The 20,239-nt window shown below is 60.6% G+C and overlaps 1 protein-coding gene across 4 annotated transcripts in view; it reads right to left on the bottom strand.

Moving 5' to 3' along the window:
- KCNIP2 (potassium voltage-gated channel interacting protein 2) overlaps positions 1 to 20,239 on the bottom strand; it is a 46,323-nt gene that overhangs the window by 16,206 nt on the left and 9,878 nt on the right. Inside the window, exon 1 of one of the 4 annotated variants that reach the window (XM_037400348.1) lies at positions 9,340 to 9,548. The exons of 2 other annotated variants lie outside the window; for them this stretch is intronic. In XM_037400348.1, coding sequence (XP_037256245.1) covers positions 9,340 to 9,427 — 88 coding nt within the window. In that variant the 5' untranslated portion in view covers positions 9,428 to 9,548. Of the gene's footprint in view, positions 1 to 1,629; positions 1,763 to 9,339; positions 9,549 to 20,239 lie in introns of those variants that run through there. One more of the 4 variants, XM_037400351.1, reaches the window with a different exon arrangement.

Genomic DNA, 20,239 nt, shown 5'->3' with positions numbered 1-20,239 from the left:
GGCCCCCTTCACTGGAGACAAGCATGCCACCATCCATCCCAGTCTCCTCTGAAGGGGAGCAGGCTGACAGGGACAAGGCTGGACACAGGACACCCCATCTCCAACCTCCTGCCCTGGCCCAGGCCAGAGTAAAATCACTTGCAAGGGGGCAAGGAGTATGCCCCAGGGGACGGAGGAGCATGGCCCAGGCAAGGAGCAGCCACACAGGCCAAGGGGGGCCCTGCCTTGTCCTGCACCCCTCAGCAGGATTGCTGCAGGGGCCAGAGGGCTCTCTGCCTCCCCCCTCTCCACCGTCGCTGGGAGCCAGCATGCTGCAGAGCAGCTGCAATCAATGCCACCGACTTCGGTCCAAAGCTTTGGGCAGCTGCACGGGGAAGCAAAAGCACACGCAAGGGGGGAAAGCAGGGTCTGGGGGAGGCACCTCCCAGATCGTCAGCAGAACTGGGGAGGGAGGGTTTAACCTGGGCACAGTCAGTGTGCCCCCCCTCCAGGGCTCACAGGCAGGATGCGTGGCAGTTAGTTCAGCCCTGCCTCAGTTTCCCTCCTGGCATGATCCAGGCAGCAGCACTGCCACTGGAGCACAAGGACAAAGCAAGCAGTTAAGCAGCAATGGAAGCTTCCACCCACCATGCTTTCCTGTCCCACTAGCAGGTTCGCAGGACCAGAGGGAGAGATCCCCCCTCCCAGTCTTCCCCCTCCTCCCCACCCCCAGGCACAGCTGACCACAGCTGCTGCCCAGGGGTGCCCTGGCATCATTTGTGGAGGGGAGCCGGCATTCACTGCTGCACCCAGCTTGTGCAGGAGCCAGCGCTGCAGAATCGGAGCAGAGCATCCTGGAGCATCAGTGAACCAGGCAAACTGCCCGTCACCTCCTCACCCTGTGTGTGCCCCAACACCCGGGGCTGGGCAGGCTGTAGCATCCTTCAGATGGGCATCTGCAGGCATGGGCAGGGTCTGGGCAGGGCTGGGGGACCTTTCTCACAACCATCACCCCTGGGAGTCTAGGGAGCACCTGGACAAGTGGTCCTGACCTCCATCCCACCACACAGAGTCTCTTGAGTGGATCTGGGCTCTGCCAAGCATGCCCCACACGCGCCATCAGCACCTTACATGGCCCATCACCATCCGGGCAGCACCCCCTGTGTCCCCCCACCCTGCCCAAGGGCCACAGGGGGCCCTGGGGAGAGCCAGGAGCAGGAAGCGCAGCAGGCACCCAACCTGCCCAGGCCTGGCTCCTCTGCAGGCTGGTGCATGTTCAGGGTGAGGTGACCATGGTCCCTGGGGACACCTTGCTCCTGTAGAGGTGCTGGAAAACACCCTGGTGCCCACTTGCATGCTCACACACAGTCACAGCCCACAGCACCCCAGCACACATCAAAGTCACCACTGTGCAGCAGACACCCTGCCAGTCCTGTCCCCTCCCCATGTCCCCAGCCACTGGGACCTTGCACGCAGCAGGCAGGACACCCTGCTCCTTCTTCCTACTCCCCTACAAGCAGCAGACAGACACCATGTCCCAGGACTCTCCCGTGAATGCAGCAGCCTCAGAGCATCCTTGGGGCAGCTCTAGACACCCACCGCCTGCCCCGCCGTGTCCCCAGAGGAGCCAGCACCGCCCACGCCCGTTACCTTCCAAGGACACGGGCTCGAAGAGGCCAAACTGCTCCAGCACCTTGACGAAGAGGACCAAGACCACCAGCACCGCGATCATCTCAAGGCCTTCCAGGTTCATGGTGGGGGTGTCTCATGGCCCTACACCCTCCCACCCCCTCCCCACCACAGTCGTGCAGCCCCCTCACCCCAGCGCCATGGCCGCTGGACCACGCATCCCCAGGGACCCCTGCTTCTGTCCCCAAGGGGGGACTGGCTGTCACCCCTCTACTTGGGGGGGGCTGTCATCAGCTGTGGACAAGCAAGGGCTCAGCACAGGGCTGTGGCAGGCAGCTAGAGGAGCCCCAGCTGAGAGCCCAGGCAGAGCACGGCCGTGCCTGCGAGTAAGAGCGGAGAGAGGCCAAGTGGAGGGAGGCGTGGGGGGGGTGGCGGGGATGGGGGAGCTGGGGGGGGAAAGAAGGCATGCCCTCCCATTCCAATGACACCACCTCCATCGATTTGCTTAATGCAGTTGCTAAGGAAACGGGCCACAGATATTAAAAGGCACTCCGTTCCCAGGGGGGTACATGGGGAGGGACAGGACGCTGGGCACTGGCTAAACATCCAGGATGGAATGACTCAGACTTGTCCTCTGCGCCCCACAGGCATGACTGCCCCATGGGGACCACCACGGCTGAGCACCCCAAGGTCCCCACAAACCTCTCCTGGGGAGGGTCTGGGGCAACAGGTCCAGCTGCCCCATTTCCAAGCAGGCAGATGGGTCAGGCCATCCCGCTGAGAGCCAAGGGGGGCCGGGAAGCAGGGCTGGGCCGGGAGCGGAGGCTGTGATGCAGGATGCCTGAGACACTGCCAGACCTGCAGGCAGTGCAGCAATAGGCAGGAGAGGAGGGTACACAGGGGCTGGGAACCCAGCAGGACCAAGGGACCCAGTCAAGGTCACGCAGCAGCTGGAGGCAGAGGGCAAACACAGGCGTCCGCATGCCTGGGGCACACATCCACGCACAGCTAACGGGGCTATATTTAGCTCCTATGGTTTTTTTTAAAACAGCATCCCAGCCCTTGCCTGGCTGCTCGATCACAGGCCACAGGGACAACCTGGGAGCCAGGTGCCCCACCGGTCCCTGCCCCATCACCAGGGCTCAGCACCCTTTGGGGTGCACAGCTTTCCCTGGGGATGCCTCTGGCACTGCCCATCCCCAGGTGGGCAAGTCCCACATGGGGCATGATGCAAGACCAGTCCAAACTCGGCACCAGTGTGGCAGGAAGGGAGCAGGGCTGCCCCCATACTATTGCTGTCCCCCACCCTGCCCTGTCCCCTCCAGAAGCAAGGCTGGCTGCCCCAGGTGCAGCTGGGGTGGTTCCAGGACCCTCCTGTCCCCACAAAGGGCCCTGCAGACAGGACCAGGGCAGAAAGTTCCTTTTCCTCCCTGTTGTCTTTGTGCTGGGGCAGGGGTAAATATGTCACCAAGGGGAAGAAACATCACCCTGGGACACCTACGGGGGAAAAGGGTGGGAGAGGTGCTGGCTGACGCTGGCAAGAGCTCCCAGCAGGGCTGCCTCACACCAGCCCCCAGGCCCCCATTCCCAGCCTAGGAGGCTGCAGGTTTGTCCCCTGGCAGGGGATGGAGAGGGCTGGTGGCTCAGTCCCAGGTCATGTCATGGCTTGGCTATCTAGTGGCTCCTTGCCACCAGGCTCAGCATCTTCTGCCTGCCTGGGGCGTGCTCACAAGGCTGTGATGCCAGCAGAAGGTGCCAGCGATGCATCAGAGGCGGCTTGGGGAGAGAGCTGTAAGTCCTCCCTGGGGAAACATCCCTCAGGCTGGAAGTTTTCAGACCTGACATTTCCTTTTCTTGGAAAGAGGTGAGTTTCCAGGCACTGAGCCTGGATTTCACCTGGCTGGCTCCCAGCTTTGCCCCCGAGCGACAGGGTGACACAGACCTGTTGCACTCCAGAAGGAAGTTTCCCACTGACATCAACTGCATTTTTAAAGCCATTTTTCTTGCTGAGCCCCAGCTGCAATCCATCCTCTCCTCAAGCATCCAGCTGCTCCCAGGGCCGATGCCTGTTCCACACGCCATGGAGCTATTTATGCAATCTAATCTTGGCCAGACACAGCGGTAGAGGAGCCCTTCCAGCCTGAGCCAGGACTTGTCCCAGCAAAGAGGGTTTGGGGCAGCCCCTCTGCAAAGCGAACCTGCTCAGCCCATGTGAGCAGACCGTCATCAGCACCTAGCATGTCTCTACCAGCGTTGTGGGATGCTGGGGCCAAAGGGTGCAGCAGCAGGTCAGCCACCAAGTGACAGCTTCCCCACCTGCCGTCATGCCTGTCCTGTCCCAGCCGGCCTCCCCGGCGGAGCAGCAATACATCACCCGCTGGCCAGTATGTCAGGATTATTCATTTCCACGCTGGAGCCATTAATAAAAGCCCTCCACTGTTCACTGCCAGCACAACACACGATCCCACCAGGATCAGCACAGGCACCCGGTGCCAGTCCCATGTCCCAGCGCCACACACCATGCCAGAGTCCAGCTCCCAACACTCGCAAAGTCACCAGGGTTTCTTGCCCAGAGCACATTCCCTCCCACTGAGGGTAGCTCCAGACAGGCTGGGGGTGTCAGGGGACCACCTCCTCAGCTCTCCCAGGTCCCAAGGGATGCTTCTCCAGCTGGACCTGCCCTCAGGATGGAGGAGACACACAGAACCCCACATGGGGCTCACTCATGCAGCTGCCTGCAAAGGATGCTCGAAAGGCCATCCGAAACATAAACACCCCATGAGAAGTGGGACAGGGCTTTGCCCCCCGTCCCACACCAAGGGGCATCACTCCCAGGGGTGGCTCCTCGCCCCTGCAGCCAGCCAGCCTTTGGCCATGCCACGGGAAGAGCCATGAGGCCCTGGCTGAGCCATTCAGGGAGAGGTCACGCAGATGGATGGAGAAACGTACGCCCTGGGCAGGAGACACCCTGCACATCCCCAGACACATGGTGCTGGTGCCACCTCTCCTGCCTGCTCCTCTCCTTGGGGGTCTCACCCTGCAAAGCCCCCAGCACACACATCCCACTGCAGCATGGCTCGGAGAGACTCTTCACCGGGACCCCAGGACCCCTACCACATCCCAGAGCTCCCCAACACACCAGCTGAGGAGCAAAGATGTAGGTCATGCCCAAAGGGACCAAGAGCCCCAAAATGCAGGTTGAGTCCCCAGCACCGGCACCGGGCACCCCCACAGTGGGGGAGGCACTGCGGACCCCATCTGCATCCACATCCCGCAGCAAGGGGCAGCGGTACCCAGACACCAGCAGCATGGCAGAGCTGGATAACCCCGGAGCAGCCCTGGGCAGTGTCGTGGCTTGGCCATGGCTGCCACTGGCTGCTCTCCCACATGGTGGAGCAGGACTAGGGCCAGGAGAAACAAATAAAGTGACTGAGGAGAAGATCGAGGTGTCCCAGAGAGGGGGTCTCCCATCCCGCTCTCCGACACCAAGCGCCCGGCTTTCCTCGCCACCTGGCTTGTGGAAGGGACAGGACAGGCCAGCATCACCCTGTCCCCCCATGTCCCCAACCCCGTACCTTCAATGCCGCTGATGATTTTGAAGCAGCGGGTGGTGAACCAATAGGAGATGAGAAGGAGGATGGCAATCAGGGAGGCGTAGAGCAGGCTGTCGTTGTGCAGGGATGTCCTCTCCATGGCTCCATCCCCTGTGCCTGCTCGCGCCCCCTGCCCAGTCCTGCCACGCTATCTGGGGCAGCCCTGTCCCGGCCCGCCGGAGGAGCCGGCCACCACGGGCAGGGAGGCGGGGGGCCGCACGGGCAGGCAGGCAAGTAATTGGGAGCATTGTGTGAGAGCCAGGCTCCCAAACCAATTACCTTAATTGTGCTCAGGCAGCACATGGCAAACAGTTAAAAATAACCCTCCCGGCCCGGGGGGAGAGTGGCACCATCAGCCAGGGGAAGGAAGCAGGGGGCAGAGAACAGATGGGGCTCGCTACACATGTGGCTGCATCTCCATGCCATGGGGCCAGCAAGGCACTGCCACAGCCTGATGGCTGCTCTGAGTTCACTGATGACCCCGGGACCTTCACAGCTCAGCCCCTCGCTGCCACCCCACAGGAGGAGCTGGGAGTCCTGGAAATGGGGCCCTCCAGGGAATGGTGCTGCAGCCCAGGATTGGTGGATGCCAGGATCTCCACCGAGATGCCTGTGCCTGTCCTTGCTCCAGACACCGGGCCTTGAGGGAAGGTGTCTCTGCAGCCCTGCTGGCTCAGAGAGCTGGGTCGGGCAGAGAGGTGCTGGCATCTCATTCCCTGTGCCCCAGCACAGCACCTCCCAGGGATGCCTGGGATCAGCATCCACTTTTCTCAGCTTGGAGTCAGAGCCGACCAGCCCGGTTCCTGCTCTGCAATGCCAGGTGCACTTGGGCAGTGCCACTGTGGGTTTGGGCACACTTCCTCACACACCCCAAACCCCACGGGATTAGCTGCACCCGTGCCTGAGACACCTCCAGTCCCTGGACCACATCGCAGCCCCATCAGCCACCTTGTGGGACACGCAGCTGGGGAAGATGCTGGACCAAAGCGTTTCACCCTGACACCTTTTTCATACAAGATGTCTCATCCCCACCTCTGCATCTACTGCCAGGGGAGGTGGCCACCCAGGTGTAGGGTGAGGAGCCCAGCATCATCCCAGCTGTGCCCATTTCAGGGCACACAACCCAGGCATTCAGGGCTCTCCTCTCCTCTCTTCTCTCTCCTGCAAGACTGGCTGCTCTGAGCATTCACAGGGGACACAGGACAGGGTGGCAAAGTGTCCCCAGCATGTACCCGTGGCTCAGTGCTGGGGAGGGCAGCAGACCCTGTAATGCTGCCCCAGGTACAGCTGCGCCAAGATGGGCAGCCCAGGTTGGCACTGAGTCCACGCTGCCTGTCCCAGCTTGGGCTGTGACAATAACAGCCGTGAAACATCCCTCACGCAGCCACCCCCGCCCCGGCTCTCTGGTGCTGGCAGCAGTGCAGCTCTGCGACCTGGCCAAAATGAACCGTTCCACCAGCCACCAGCCGGGTATAAATAAAAGTGCCCAGGAGCATGTTTTCTTGCCCAAAAAGCAGCTCCATGCCACAGGCATGCACAGGGCAACACCCACAGCCAGGTAGCTGGTACTTGTCCCCATCCTCCCAGCACTGCCAGCACCTGGGCATGGGGGACTGTCCCCTGCTGTGGGATGGGAGCAAATGGGGAGGGAGCAGGGCAGTCACCCATCACCAAGGGACCTGTCTTTTCCAGAGGGGACCATGCACCTTGACCATGGCCAGGCACTGCCCTGCCTGGGAGCCACCCCTGTGGCTGCCCCTAGGGTGCTCCTAGTTTGGTGCTGCAGGATGCCAGGGCACTATCCCCCCAAAATCTGCTATAGGACCGCTGGGCAACAGCAGAGGTGATAGTCCCTGGGCTCAGCTGGGCAGCACCTGCCCAGGCCACTTGGGCACTGTCGACCCATTGCAGGGGCCAGCCTGATGGATAGGAGCCTCTCCTTTTTTTTGGTTCTCGGGGCCATCATCCATTAGGGAGAGTTAAATTTAGGTTACAGCTGATCCCTTATTACCTTGCTGCTAATCAGAGCGCGAGCAGATTATTAATAAGCACATTAAAATATTGGCGAAATGCTATTTTTGGGAGATGAAGTCACAGTTTTAATCTGGTTAATTGATTGAGTCATTTCTCTTTCCCCCCCATCGGCGACCCGTCCTTGGCTAGCTCCCCAGGGAACCCAGCCAGGAGGGCACCCCACCCCGGGGCGCGCCTGGCCAGGCACCCAGGGCCCTCTGTGGTGAGCTCCACAGGACCTCCTTCACCTATGCAGGGAGGGCAGAGGGGCTCATTGCTCTCCAAAAGGGGCCGACGGGGGAGGACAGGGGTTGGATGGGGGCAGCATCCTGGTGACTCATGTGCCACATGGACTGAAGTGGCGGCTGGGGAGGAGGGGTTGCTGCAGAGGGGAGAAGCCTGTGCAAGCCCCACATCCCACTCCCAATCCCAGGCTCTGAGCCTTAGCAGGGCACAGAGCTGCCTGGCTCTGGATTTCACCCCACTTCAGCCTGTCCCAGAGCATGGGAGTACACCAAGGAGAGGGTGAGCAGTGGTAGCTGGTGCCCAACTACCAGCCGTACCCTCTACGCCCATCACAGCCCCATACACACCCAGCAGGGTTGCATGGGCAGCACCCCTGGGGCTGCCCAGCGCCACACATGGCCAGCCCAGAGACCCAGTCCCAGTGGGACACTCGCTACAGATCCAGCCCCACAGTGCCCAGCTGCAAAGCCAAGGACAGCAGAACAAAGACCTGCAGGACATCCTTGCAGGTGATGGGGATGGGAGCACCCCAAGGTCCCCTTCCCACCCCACTCCACGACTTGCAGCTCTGACACTCACACCCGGAGCCAGACTCAGCTGACTCATCCTCTGTCCCCTCCATGCCGGGCTAGCTGGCCCATTCCTGATGGAGCCAGCTAGCGGGGATGGACCCAGCGCTGCCTGTAGGCACACACAGCCTCTGGAGCCTGGCACGCTGCTGGGCATGGGGGACTGTGCCCCGCTGTGGGGGGACCCTCCATCGCAGGGCTCAGGTCCCCACGGGTAGGGAGGTGGCATGGCAGCTGGGCACGGCCCACAGGGCAAATACTGCTCCATGTCCCAGCCCCCTGTGCTGCGCCAAGAACATCCACAGGCTGCCCCCACCATCCTCTGGCCCCAGGGATGGGTGCAGGCCGGGGAGACCCAGGGGCTCCTCTGGGTCAGCAGGGGACAGAGCCTGGGATAATTTTTTTGGGGAGGCTGGGTCCTGGTGAAGGCGGTGCAAGTCCCAGCCCCGCTCCAAGGTGTGACAGTGCCACATTGGCCCAACAAGGCCTTCCCCATGCTCCCGGCACGGCGCATCTCTCCCCAGCACCATCGTAGCCCAGAGGGGCAGCCTCAGGATCCCCATGGGGAGGGCAACCAGCCTCCAGCATGGGGGCACAGGGACAGGGACAGAAGCAGGGCACCCAGGATCCCAGAACACACAGGCACATGACAACCCCTCCAAGATGTGTCCATTTGAGTCAGAAGGTGGCTCTGGGCTCAAACCCAGGAGAGAGGGTCCTGGCCAGCTGGCTGGGCCACAGAAGGGCTGGCAGAGGGATGCAGGTCCTGGTACGGCTGTGACAGCAAACCGGGAGCACACGGCAAGCAGCTCCAGTACCAGGTGGCATCCCAGGATACGAGCACGGGTGGATGCGGGCACCAGGGTGTGTCCCTGCCCCAGCCCGTGGGCACACCCAGGGCTTCTCCAGCCGGAGGGATGGAGGGTGCAGCCCTGGCCTCAGAGGAGGCTGATGCCTGGCATGGCAGGGAAGGGTCGGAGCAGCTGCAATTTATTTGCACAGCAGTTTTTCCACATTCCACTCTACACCAGTCCCCTCCCCATTATAATGGGGACATTATTATAATAAAACATTCCTGTCACGCCAGGTCCACAGGGGACCTTCAGGGGCTCTCGTTGACTCCCATAAGCATTTCCAGCTTTGCCCCACATGGAGACCAGTGCAACTCCTGCACCTGGAGCTGAATCGCTCAGCACTGCTCAGCACCTAAACAGCATTTCATCCCCTCCCCAAATAACCCCACAGAGCCTACCAGACAGAGACCCCCTCCCACAGAACAGAGCCCCTGTGCCCTCCAGAGCAGCACCTACCTTGGGAGAGGGTCCCGGTGACAAACTGGTAGAAGAAGCGGATCACCCGGCCCAGCTGCCTCTTGCAGCGCTGCTGGCAGTGGCTCATGGCTCCCGCTCACAGCGCTGGGGAGGGACCCAGCTGTACCCCCTCCCGGCTGGCAAACAGCCCACCAGCTCCTGCGAGCAGCAGGCGATGCCCGGGGGAGGACCGAGCCTTCCTCGCCTGTAGCAAGCCTGCGGGCATCGGCGGCAGGTCCAGCCCAGTGGAGAGGGCACAGGCAGTGTCTGGTAGCGCGGCAGCCGCCAGGCCCCGCTCCCAGGAGGCAGGCAGCCAGCTGGGAAGTTTTGTGCTGGGATGCTCCTGTGCAGGCTGGCTGCAATCCAGAGGGGCCGGGGGACTAGTGGCGATGCCCCTCCCAGGGCTTAGGCTCACAAAAGCTGACCGCAGGCTCAGAGAGGGAGCGAGGTGCCCGAGCGATCCCCCTAGTGCCGTGCCAGCCCACCAGCCCCCTCCGTGCAGCAAAGTTGCAGGAAGAGGTGGGGAGTAGTGGCAGGGGGATGCTCAGGGCTGGGGAGCCCAGCAGTGCCAGCCAGCTCTTCGGGAGAGGCAGATGGATGTCTCCCTGGTTGGCAGAGCCTCGGGTTGCCCCTGGCTCCAGGTCCGCCCCTTGCCACCAGCTCGACCCGGCACTTCACGCCCCGGCTGGCCGGGAACCAGAGGCAGGTTGGTATGGCAACCCGCAGACTCCACAGGTGCCGCTGACCAATGAGGCACTGCTGCATCCCAGGGCCGCCTCTCTCCAAGAGCAGGGAAGAATGCTCCTTCCGGAGGGGAGCCGGCACCCAGAGCATCCTGCATCCTTGGGCATCAGCCCTCTGCTTCCACTACAGAGCGCTGTGAGCATCCTGCACCCCCAGGCATCAATTATCTGTTCCAGTCAGCCAGCGCTGTGTGTGTCCTGCATCCCCGGCCATCAACAATCCAGTGCTGCAAGTGTCCTGCATCCCTGTGGCAACAGCGCTCCAGCACTGCAAGCATCCTGCATCCCCGAGCATCAGCCCTCCAGCACGGTGAGCATTCTGCATTCCGGGCATCCATTCCCACCGGCTCCACACAGGGGAGGAGACAAGGATCCGTGCAAGGACGGGAGGAACAGGAGACAGACTCCCAGTCCCAGACCACCCAGGCTGAGAGCTGCTCCCTCCAAAGCTCAGCCTGGCAGTGAGTTGCTAGCTTGCACAGTATGTCAGAGCCAGAAGAGAGTCTGGCGCATGGCGGTGGTGGGATTTCCCTGCTCCAGAGCCAGCCTGAGATGCTCTGTGCCGAATTAAGACAACATCCCTTCCCCAAGTCTCATTTTCCCAGCTGCAGTTCCCTCTCTACATCGCATCCACACCCCACACCAGCAGGTTCTCTCAGTTCTGCATCCATCTAGGCTCTATTATCTCATAAGCTTCATCTCTTATTAATGGGGGAGGAAGCGAACAAAAAGGGACCTGATGGAAATTATAGCTTCTTCTCCCTCAGGGACGGGAAAGGGGGTGCAGGCATTATCCAGCCAGTAAAAGTCCGCCTGCCCAGTCCCTACCAATGCCTCAACAAGGAGCCCCAAAGGAAGGGGCAGGAGCACCCTCAGGGGTTGGTACGGGGTAGCCTCACCCCTTGGTCCCTAAAAGAAGGGCCATCCCCTCCAAACCAAGCCATCCCTGTCTGTTATGCTGGCTATGACCTGGCCCCCGACAGTGACCCACACACACCCCATGGTGGACAGTGTCCCAGGGTGGTGGGGGGACAGGCACCAGGGGATGCTGCACTGGTCACTGCAGGACTGAGCCAGGTCTGGAGACACACTACAGCAAGGCACAACACAGCACAGTGGGGACTCGCCACCCTACAATAATACACCCACAAAGCCCCGGGCCAGAGAAAGGCTGCAAGGGACATTGACCCCACAGAGGAAAGGGGCCAGCCCAGGCCAGCCAAGGCAGAGCAGGAAGCTCAGCAGACACAGAGGCACAGATGTAAGGACAGCCTGTGAATGCCGCACCCTGACCGAACCTACACCCTGTGGACCACTCATCCTCAGCCAAAAGCTCAGAAATTTGGGGACTGCCAGCAGTGCACAGTCCCCCCCTGCCACCTTCTGGGGATAGGTTAGGGGTTTAGGATCCTCATCTATAAAGATAACTCCATGCAACTCCTAGATAACTACAATATCCAGGAGCCCTGCTCCTGGCTCAGACCCACAACACAAACACACTGGGACAGTTTCTTGCAACGATCAGATCCCCTGAGCTGTGTGATACAAAGCCAAATCCTGCAAACACAGAGCTCCCCCCTGCTGGGAGAGAGGGACAGCTCCACAGCATCACCGTGGGGACCTGCCAGCACAACTCAGCCCAAGGCAGTCGCAGCATCCTAAAAGCCACTGGGATGCGGGAGAGGTGGCATAACAGCCACAGGAGGGTGCCAGAGCCCACAGGACGTGACAGCAAACAACGTTTGCAGATTCATCCCAAAACCACAATCCAGCCACTTGGAAGCCAGATCCCACTTGGCTGGGAAAGCTGCTCCATCCCAGCATGTCCCGGCAGGCAGGCAGGAGATGCATGTGTCATCCTGTGCACCCTGGTCACGATAGCCATGTGGGACAGGGGAGCTCATGTTCCCACACCCATCAGCTTGTGTAGTCCATCCCATGTCAACCTGCAGGGACATGGTGGGAGAGAAGAGCCCAGCACCAATGTCACCTACCCCACCTCCAGGCTTGGCTATTCACCAGGATCCCCAGGTGCTACAACCAGTCCAAAATTGAAGAGCGATTTACAGAGCATCACCCCTCTGGGCTGGCCCATGGCTCTCCAGAAAGGCCACTATGCACTGACACAGACCCAAAATCTCATGGGGACCACCTGGGCTGAGCCAGGGGCTGTCCTTTCCCCCTGCACCCAGCAACCTGCAGCAGGTATTTTGCAAGGATGGTGCACTGCACAGAGACATGAGCTTGCTCCCATCCCAAGGCTCCCTCCGAGCACATGCTCCCCAGGCAGGCACCAGGGACTGCACATCTTGCCCTTGCAGAAGGGCAACAAAGCCACTCGGTCACTGTCCCACCTCCTCCCTGACAAGACAAGACAAGCAGGAATCCAGCAGAAATCAAGCAAGCCGCAAAGCAGGGCTGTTGAGCCCACCCTTACACCACCTTTCCTGCTGACGATGTCACCTGGGTTGCAGGCACCACAGGTGCCACTGCAGGGTGCATGCCGCCAGCCTCCCATCTTGCTGCCCACCCTGGGGTTCTCCCAAACTTGCTTCCCCAACGAGGAGGTCAGTGGTCCCCCAGCCCCTGCCCCATCCTCAGGGGAACTCCAGTCCCCACAGTGCCTCACACAGCAAAGGACATCATATCCCAAAGGGATATTTTGAGCCAGCCTGTGCCCCCAGAGCATCTGTGTCTAAGAGGACACAGCATCGCTGGAGCTGTGCGATGGAGAGGAGGAAGAACACAGCTCCAGGCTCTGCTTCCAGCTCTGTTCCCCCCATGTGCTCTGGCAAGGGCAGCTGCTGCCCCACACCTCCCAGTGCCGAGCCTGCACTGGGCCCCGCTGCCTGCTGTCGGGTGTAAAGGGCAAATTCAGGGAGACTGGAGACCAACACTGCCCACCGCTTCCCTGACCCAAATCCCTGCCGCTTGCCTGCGGGCTGTGCCGGGGCACCTCCGCCTTGGACGCACAGGAGCCCCGGATGACCGGTGCAGCCCACGCGACCCACGCACGGTGTCACGGTCCCCGCGGTGCCCCGGGCGGGCCCACGGTGTGCGCGTGCCGCGGTGCCGTTGCTGCCGCCTGACGCTAAGAGGAGCCCCGGTACAGCACAGCGGCAGCGGCGGGGCCACCGGGAGGTGAGCCGGGGACATGGTTCATTCAGACGTCTGCGGCGGCTGATGGCACACGGGGGACTGGAGGGGACACGTGCGGTTGTGTCGGAGCGCGCAGCAAGCGTGGCCACCTGAGGAAGGCCATGCACGCGTGTTCAAGGACACACGGGAACCGTGACAGCCACCCGTGCACAGCCACCACGATCCGCTGGCGCTCCTTTGCATGCTGAAGGGACAGTGACAGCACCACTGTGGAGGGGGACACAACACAGCTGTCCACACCAGAGCCATTGCTTCCTTCCTTTGCTCAGGTCCTCTTCTCCTGAGATGGTTTCTTGGCAGACACATCCTTCCTATGCCACCAGCATCTGGGCTGGTACCTGCCACGGGCGCGCTGGGGGCAGGGAGCACCAGGGGAATTCACACTGGTTCCTGACCATGAAATATTCATTAGCGCAGCCGCAAAGAGAATGGGGAAAAGAAAAGATAAACAGAAGCAGGGGAGCAGACACAATGCTTGCAGGTGGCTCAGCACGGCACAGACAAGCCCCCTGGGTGGCTGGAACAAGGTCTTCAGGGCTGGCACTTGTCTGTGGGTCCCCTGGTGCCCGTTCAAGCTCATCCCACTGTCACAGGTGTTGTGGGCATGTGAATCACCCTGGAAAATGCAAGCAGAAGACAGCCACCCTTGCAGACAACCACACGCTTGTGTGCACACCCAGCATGGGCAGGGACACCCTGGGACATCCCCAAGGGGCACCATGCTGGGCTGGTGCTGGGGGGGCCATTCCTGCCTGTGCCAGCCCTGGATGGTGCCTGGGCTTCAAAGTATTTCAGCCTGGGCTACACACCCCAGGGGCAGGACCAGAGCAGGGCTCCAGCCCAGGGCCACCCTGACCAGGGCACCTGGGGGCTCACTGAAGTCATCCTGGGGCTGGCAGAGGGCAGACCCCTACAACAGCATCTGCCAACATCTCCCTCAAGGAGGAAGGGCAATCAGGGTGGGAAGGATGCAGGGCACCCTGCAGCCCTGTGCCAGGCCTCAAGCCACCACTCAGGCCCGCAGGGACTGGGCAGATGCCGTGTTCTCTCTGTACCCTAAATCCAGCTGTCACCTTTTCGGGGAGATGGAGGGCATACACATCCCACCAATACCAGACCCACGGCTGCTTGGTGGGAACAGGGCAGCCCCTGGCTGGAGGGAGGGCTCAGCAAGACTCACCCCAGAGCCAGGGCACATCTAGGGATGAGGAGGGGGGCATCCTGGCAGCCAGGACTGCAGGAGCCATGAGTTCCTGGTCCCAGACACACCACACGTTGGGGAAGGTGGCTCCGTGGGAGCCAAACACCGCTGCCATCCGCAGAGAAAAGCTCCATACAGCCAGGCCTGCGTGCGGGTCCCCACTGCTGCTCCTGGCTCCTTCCAGCCCTGGGGACCCACAGCCTCCTGGACTCAGGGAAGTGCTGAAAACACAATGCCAGAGAAAATAAATAAGGCAGCTAATGAGGTAATTTGCATAGCTATTAGCAGGCAGGATTTGCAGCGGCTCAGACATGGGATGTGCTGTCAGGTGTGTAGCCCGGAGGTTCTGCTGGTGCTTGCCGAGGGAAACACAGAACAACCGTGCTGCATGGGCCCACCGCAGGTGCCCACCACCCCACTGGTGGGGGAGGCAAGGGGGACTGGAGCAAGGAGGTGGAAGGAAAGCTCAGAGCAGGACAGGCAGCCTGGGAGGCACAATGTACTTTAACCATAAGCCCGCAGTGCCTTCAGCCATAGGCTCCAGGGTTTGGCCCTGTGATGTACAAAGCCTCGGGCAGCACATGGCTCCTGCCTTGCTGAGGTGCAGAAAGCATCCATGAACAGGTACTCTTGTGAAGGCCAAGAGAGAGCTGCTGGCAGCCCAGGCTGCCTCACAGAGCAGCCCTGCCGTGGCACAGCCATCAGGCTCCACGTGCCTCCTCATCATCCAAAGCCAGCTACAACTCCCTGCATCCCTTACCTCCTCTTGCTCCCTTGTGAACCTGGCCCAAAACACACCCCAGGACAAGCACAAATCCTTTCTTACCTCACCCTGGCTGCCAGCAAACCCATCTTGCTCTGACTCCCAGCAGAAGGTACAATTTTGAGGTGTATGAAGACCAACAGCAGCACCAGCTCTGCATTATGGCTGGGTCAGGAATCGCCACACCATGCCAGGCAGGAGGGCACTGGCCATCCCAGTACCTCCAGGGATGCAGGGGCAACACACCTGCAACCTGTGACACTGCTGGATCCCCAACCTGCTCTGCCAGGATAAAAGCTCCATAAATAGGCCATGTGATGGAGAGAGGTGGCGTGCAGGGCCACCCTCCCCTGAGCTGCCAGGGCACGTCTGGCTTTGATCACAAACCTGCGACGACAGCTCGGCTCATTCTCAGCCGATGGATCTTGTTAAAAAATGCATGTGATGTGATCCGTCTGCTCGGGAAGGCACTGCCAGGGAAGGAGCCCAGCCCAACACTGTGCATCGGTCCCGCAGTGCCGACCTGCCAGCAGCCAGCACGCAGTGGGCAATGAGGCAGCAGCCTGGCTCTGGTGGCACTGGCCTGGGGATGAGGACATGCCCCAGCCAGCAGACTGAGCCCAGCACCAGGCTCCGAAGGACCCCTGCAATGCAGGGAAAGGATGGGGGCACCCCCATCATCTGATGGCCGAAACAAGCAGAAAGACCCTGCTTGTTGGTGGTTGGTTGGACAGTCAGACGTACGCTTCACCAGCAATTTGGGTGGTGGGTGGTGGGCAACGACTGGGGCCAGAGCCCCCCAAGGATCATCCTGGTACATCCATCACTGCCTGTGATGGCCCCCAGCTCTCCAGGTTATGCTGAGGCACTAACTCCTCCCAAGTTGTATTTTTTTAAGTCAGTTCTGCTAAATATTTCAGGGATTTACACAGAAAAGCTCTCTGTGCTCAGCAGCAAGACACCCCCGCCTGCCAGGGCATGAATAATTCATCGCCCCCACGAGTAGGGTAGCAATGGTGGGGAGGAGGGGACACGTCAGGAGGGACAGGCTCCCATCCAGGCTCCTGGGGTGCACCCCAAGACCCTCCATACCCTGTAAAGGAAGGGCAAAACCCAGCATCAACATCTGCAGGGAAACTGAGGCACAGGGAAGGGAAAAGAGCCAGGCCCTGAGCCTGGCCCTGGTCATAGGACTGTCCACATTGAGACTGCAGCAGTAATTAAGGACACCACAGTCTGCCTGGAGCATCTGGGCCATTTCTGAGCTTTTTTGGTCTGCAAAGCACAGCAATGTTGGGGGCACCCAGGATATACTGGGCAGGAGAGCAGCACAGCCACCAGGACCTAAAAGAGCACAGCTTTTGGAAGCGGGGATGTTGCCAGCTGGGGGTGCACAGCTCATGCTGGGCACAACACAGCCACAGCATCTCCTTATCCTTATAGAACCAGCATCTTTTTGCCCCTCAGATGCCCACCCGGTTCCACGCCCATGGCACCCCACAGGGATCAGCAAGGGTTCAATTCCCCGCACAGCATCCTGCATCCACAGGCCTGTCCCAGGTCCCACTCCAAGCCTCACCAGGGTCTCCTGAACTGCAAGGCTGGGAAAAATCTCAGCCTGGCCACAAGTGATGGCAGCTCCGCTCCCAGATCTGCTCCAGGGGACGGCATGGCCCTCGGCATCCCTCCAGCCTAGCCACACTCACTGCCCCACACCAAGCCACAGTGATGGTGACAAATTAACAAGCCCCGTGCAATCATGCACAGGTTGGCCTCTGATAAATGGGAGACTGCACTAGGCTAATTTCCTTGCAATCAGTGCTCCCTCGGCCGCCAACAGCTCCGGCTCAGCATGGTGACAGGAGGAAGCGCAGTGGGGATGGGTTGGGATGTGACTGCAGCTCCCATGTGTACAGCCAGCACTGGGCTGCCTGTGGGTCAGGCAGTGGGGCACACTCAGTCACCCAGCCAGAGAGGGAGAAGGCACCCAAGGGATCCTGGGGAGGGGAAACATACTTCAAACAGCAGGTATCTCCCCCAAGATGGACTTGGCTTGAAGACCAAGTGTTTGCTGCTATTAATAACTCCAGTGCTGCAACAAGGCACCTGCCCCACGTTCCCTGGCTCAGAGCCTTCCTGCACAGGGAGACGCAGCAACAAGGCAGGGAAGGAGAGGAAAGCGATGCTGGAGATGGGGCTGAGGTCCTGACCCACAGCTCCTTGCCTGTCCCCAGGCACACAGCACCAGCACTAGCCTGAAACCCCTGGATGTCTGACAACCTGGCTGCGGGGGAACCCGGGGGGCTTAGGGCAGGGGAGATGTACAAGATTAGTACTGCCCCTCCAACAGCCCACAGCCCACCTGCACCTTTCTCCAGCCTCAACCCAAGACTGCGCAGCCCATGGCCGGGCTGATGGCTCCCCATGCCAGCACTGACCCTCTCCCCACCTGTATCCTGAGCAATGGCTCAGCCCTCCAGCTCCCTGTCCTGCAATCCCGGCCCCACGGGGCAGCAGGGCCGCCCACCTGGCATCTCCAGGGCACCCGCTCAGCCCACTGCCAGCCCAGGGGGCCCCCAGAGACTGCTTTTTTAAACTGACATTTTGGGGACAGAAATGCTATTTTTGGTTGTTTCAGAGGCAGTGTTTCCATTGCAGTTTGTCTGCCTCCACCAGAGGGAGGGATGCTCTCCCTGGGGGTGCCGTGGCAGGCGGCTTTGGGTTGGGCTGCAGAGCTCAGCACCAGCTCTGCACTGCTGGGTCATCCTCAGCCCCCCACTGCCCTACCCTGGAGCCCACGGGCCCAGGAGCAGGTAGCAGAAGACATCCCTGGCTTCCCGCTTGGGCACAAGGGTCAGGAGCATCTCACCCAGCAGAAGGGCTGGCAGGAGGCACAGAGGAGAGCCTGGGGCCCATGCTCCCACCTGGGACCTTCCCAGCATCAGCAAGATATCTTTTCCACACTTCATCTTTGTGAGACACTCCCAAAAAAGACCACACAGAGCTGAACAGCTCCCCCTCCCCTGGAGCCCCCAAGTAGTCTTGAGAGGAATAAATGTGCCCAGCAATTACTCGGGGGGAGAGTACAGCCTCCCAGTGCAAGACCTGCTGAGAGGCTCAGAAATAAATATGTTAATAATCAAATATCCATCCTGCGCCTTAGCTCACGGGAGGACTTTCAAGTCTAATTAGCAGCAGATTTGTACCATCGCTGCCTGGGCTCGAGGGACAATTTGCCGTGGTTCCCATGAAGGAAGAGGTTCCACTATAATTAGCCAGCAGCATCCCGTCTGCAAAGATTACCTCCAAATCCCCCCCACGCTCCAAGCTGGGCGGCAGGCGAGACCCAGGTAAGCTGAGATGAGAGATGCCCCCATTCTTTGATCTGTGCAAAGCCAGTCTTGAGCTGCAAATCCAGGGTAGGCAGGAGGACAGGCAGCACACCAGGAGAAGAGGCACCCTGAGTCTGCAGGGCACCCCACGTTCCCCTGCCTGCACACAACCCCTGCGCAGGCAGGAAGCTCGTCTCCCCACAGCGTCCTGCCACAAAACCCCAGCGTGTCCCCCAAACCTCTCCAGCCTCAGACTGATCATTTCCAAGCCACAGCTCTCGGAGGCCAGTCCCCAAACAGGGGACGTTATCCAGGCCACCCCAGCCTCACCTGTTGCACAACTCATCACCCATGCAAAGAGCTGCCCTTACCCTCCACAGGACCAACACCAAGCGCAGCTTCTGATGCCTCTTGCACAATCCATGGCGGGTGCTCGGTGCACGGGGACTTGGTGCTGCGAGGGAGGAGATCGCATCTGCAAAGAGACCCTGTTCCTCGCTGCAGGCAAACGCAAACCTCAGGGCTTGGCAACAGTTTGGGGATGTTCATTAGTCTCCACCCGGGCCTGGCCACCCTGCCGCAGCTTGGCGCAGCGCTTTGTCTCAGGCAGATGGAAATCCCATCAGTTTAGACCTTTCCCCAATCCATCACAGCAGGACAGGCAGTGCCCAGGGGAGCACTTCTGCTGCCCCTGCCCACATAATTTTAATCAGGGCCACGTTCTGCTCCTGAGGATGTCATAACAGACGCCGTTCCCAGTGTTACAGCGCCTTGTGGGGTGGCTGGGATGGGGAGAAAGTGGCATCCAAAGGAGCAAGACATGGGGGCAGCACCAGGAGGTGCCCCACTGCTGGTGCCCAAACTGGGACCAGACTCCTGGGGAAGGTGCAAAGGCGGAGAGACAGTGGAGGGGTGAGGGAAGGGATGGAGGGAGAGCAGAGGGAGCCATGTCCATGCTGAGGATGAATGGCACAACTGAGGATGCTCTGCTGAGCTGGGAGTGGGACCCAAGTGTCTGGCCCTGTGAGGGCAGCGCCTGGCAGATACCCAGCAGGAGCTCACTGACCCAGCAGCAGCTGCCAGGGACACTCATTAGCACCAACTAATTGTGGGCAGAGGCGGCTGGCCTGGCAGCGGGCACCCTGCCCACACGTCCCTCCCAGCCTGGCTGTGGGCACAGCTCTGAGCTGAGGGGGGAATTATAGACAGGGCAACGGTGGTCATGTCCAGGGCACCTCCTCCAGAACGGCCTGGAAATGTCTGTGCCAGAGATGCTGTGGCCATGAACAATAAAATCAGTACTCCATCCCTCCTGCATTCAATTGTGTGCCTGAGCCAGGGCACAGCCATCCCCACCCAGCTCCTCCGCCAGCCCTGAGAGACCTCCCCAATGCCACCGGGCTGTTCATGCTGGCAAAAAAGGGGTTACCAGCCCCTCACTTCCCTACAGTTATTTAATTAAGCAGTGATAAAAGGAAAGATATATTATCTGGAGAGTGACAGCAGGCTGTAATTACAGCTAGGTGGGCTGAGAAAACAAACAGCACCAAGGGAGGTGCAGGGTGGTGTGGGGCTGGGGAGCTGGGGAGCCCTTGGGACCCGTGTCCCTGTCCCAGTGCTGTGGCCAGGGCAGATGCAGGACCCTCGGGTCTGTGGGCAATGGGGAGGGGGAAAGTCTCCTTCACCCTGATGGATGGCATCC

This window comes from Falco rusticolus, chromosome 9, assembly GCF_015220075.1.
Source record: "Falco rusticolus isolate bFalRus1 chromosome 9, bFalRus1.pri, whole genome shotgun sequence".
Classification (NCBI taxonomy): domain Eukaryota; kingdom Metazoa; phylum Chordata; class Aves; order Falconiformes; family Falconidae; genus Falco; species Falco rusticolus.
Note: the sequence above shows the minus strand (reverse complement) of the source record. Positions and strands in the feature narration are given on the sequence as shown.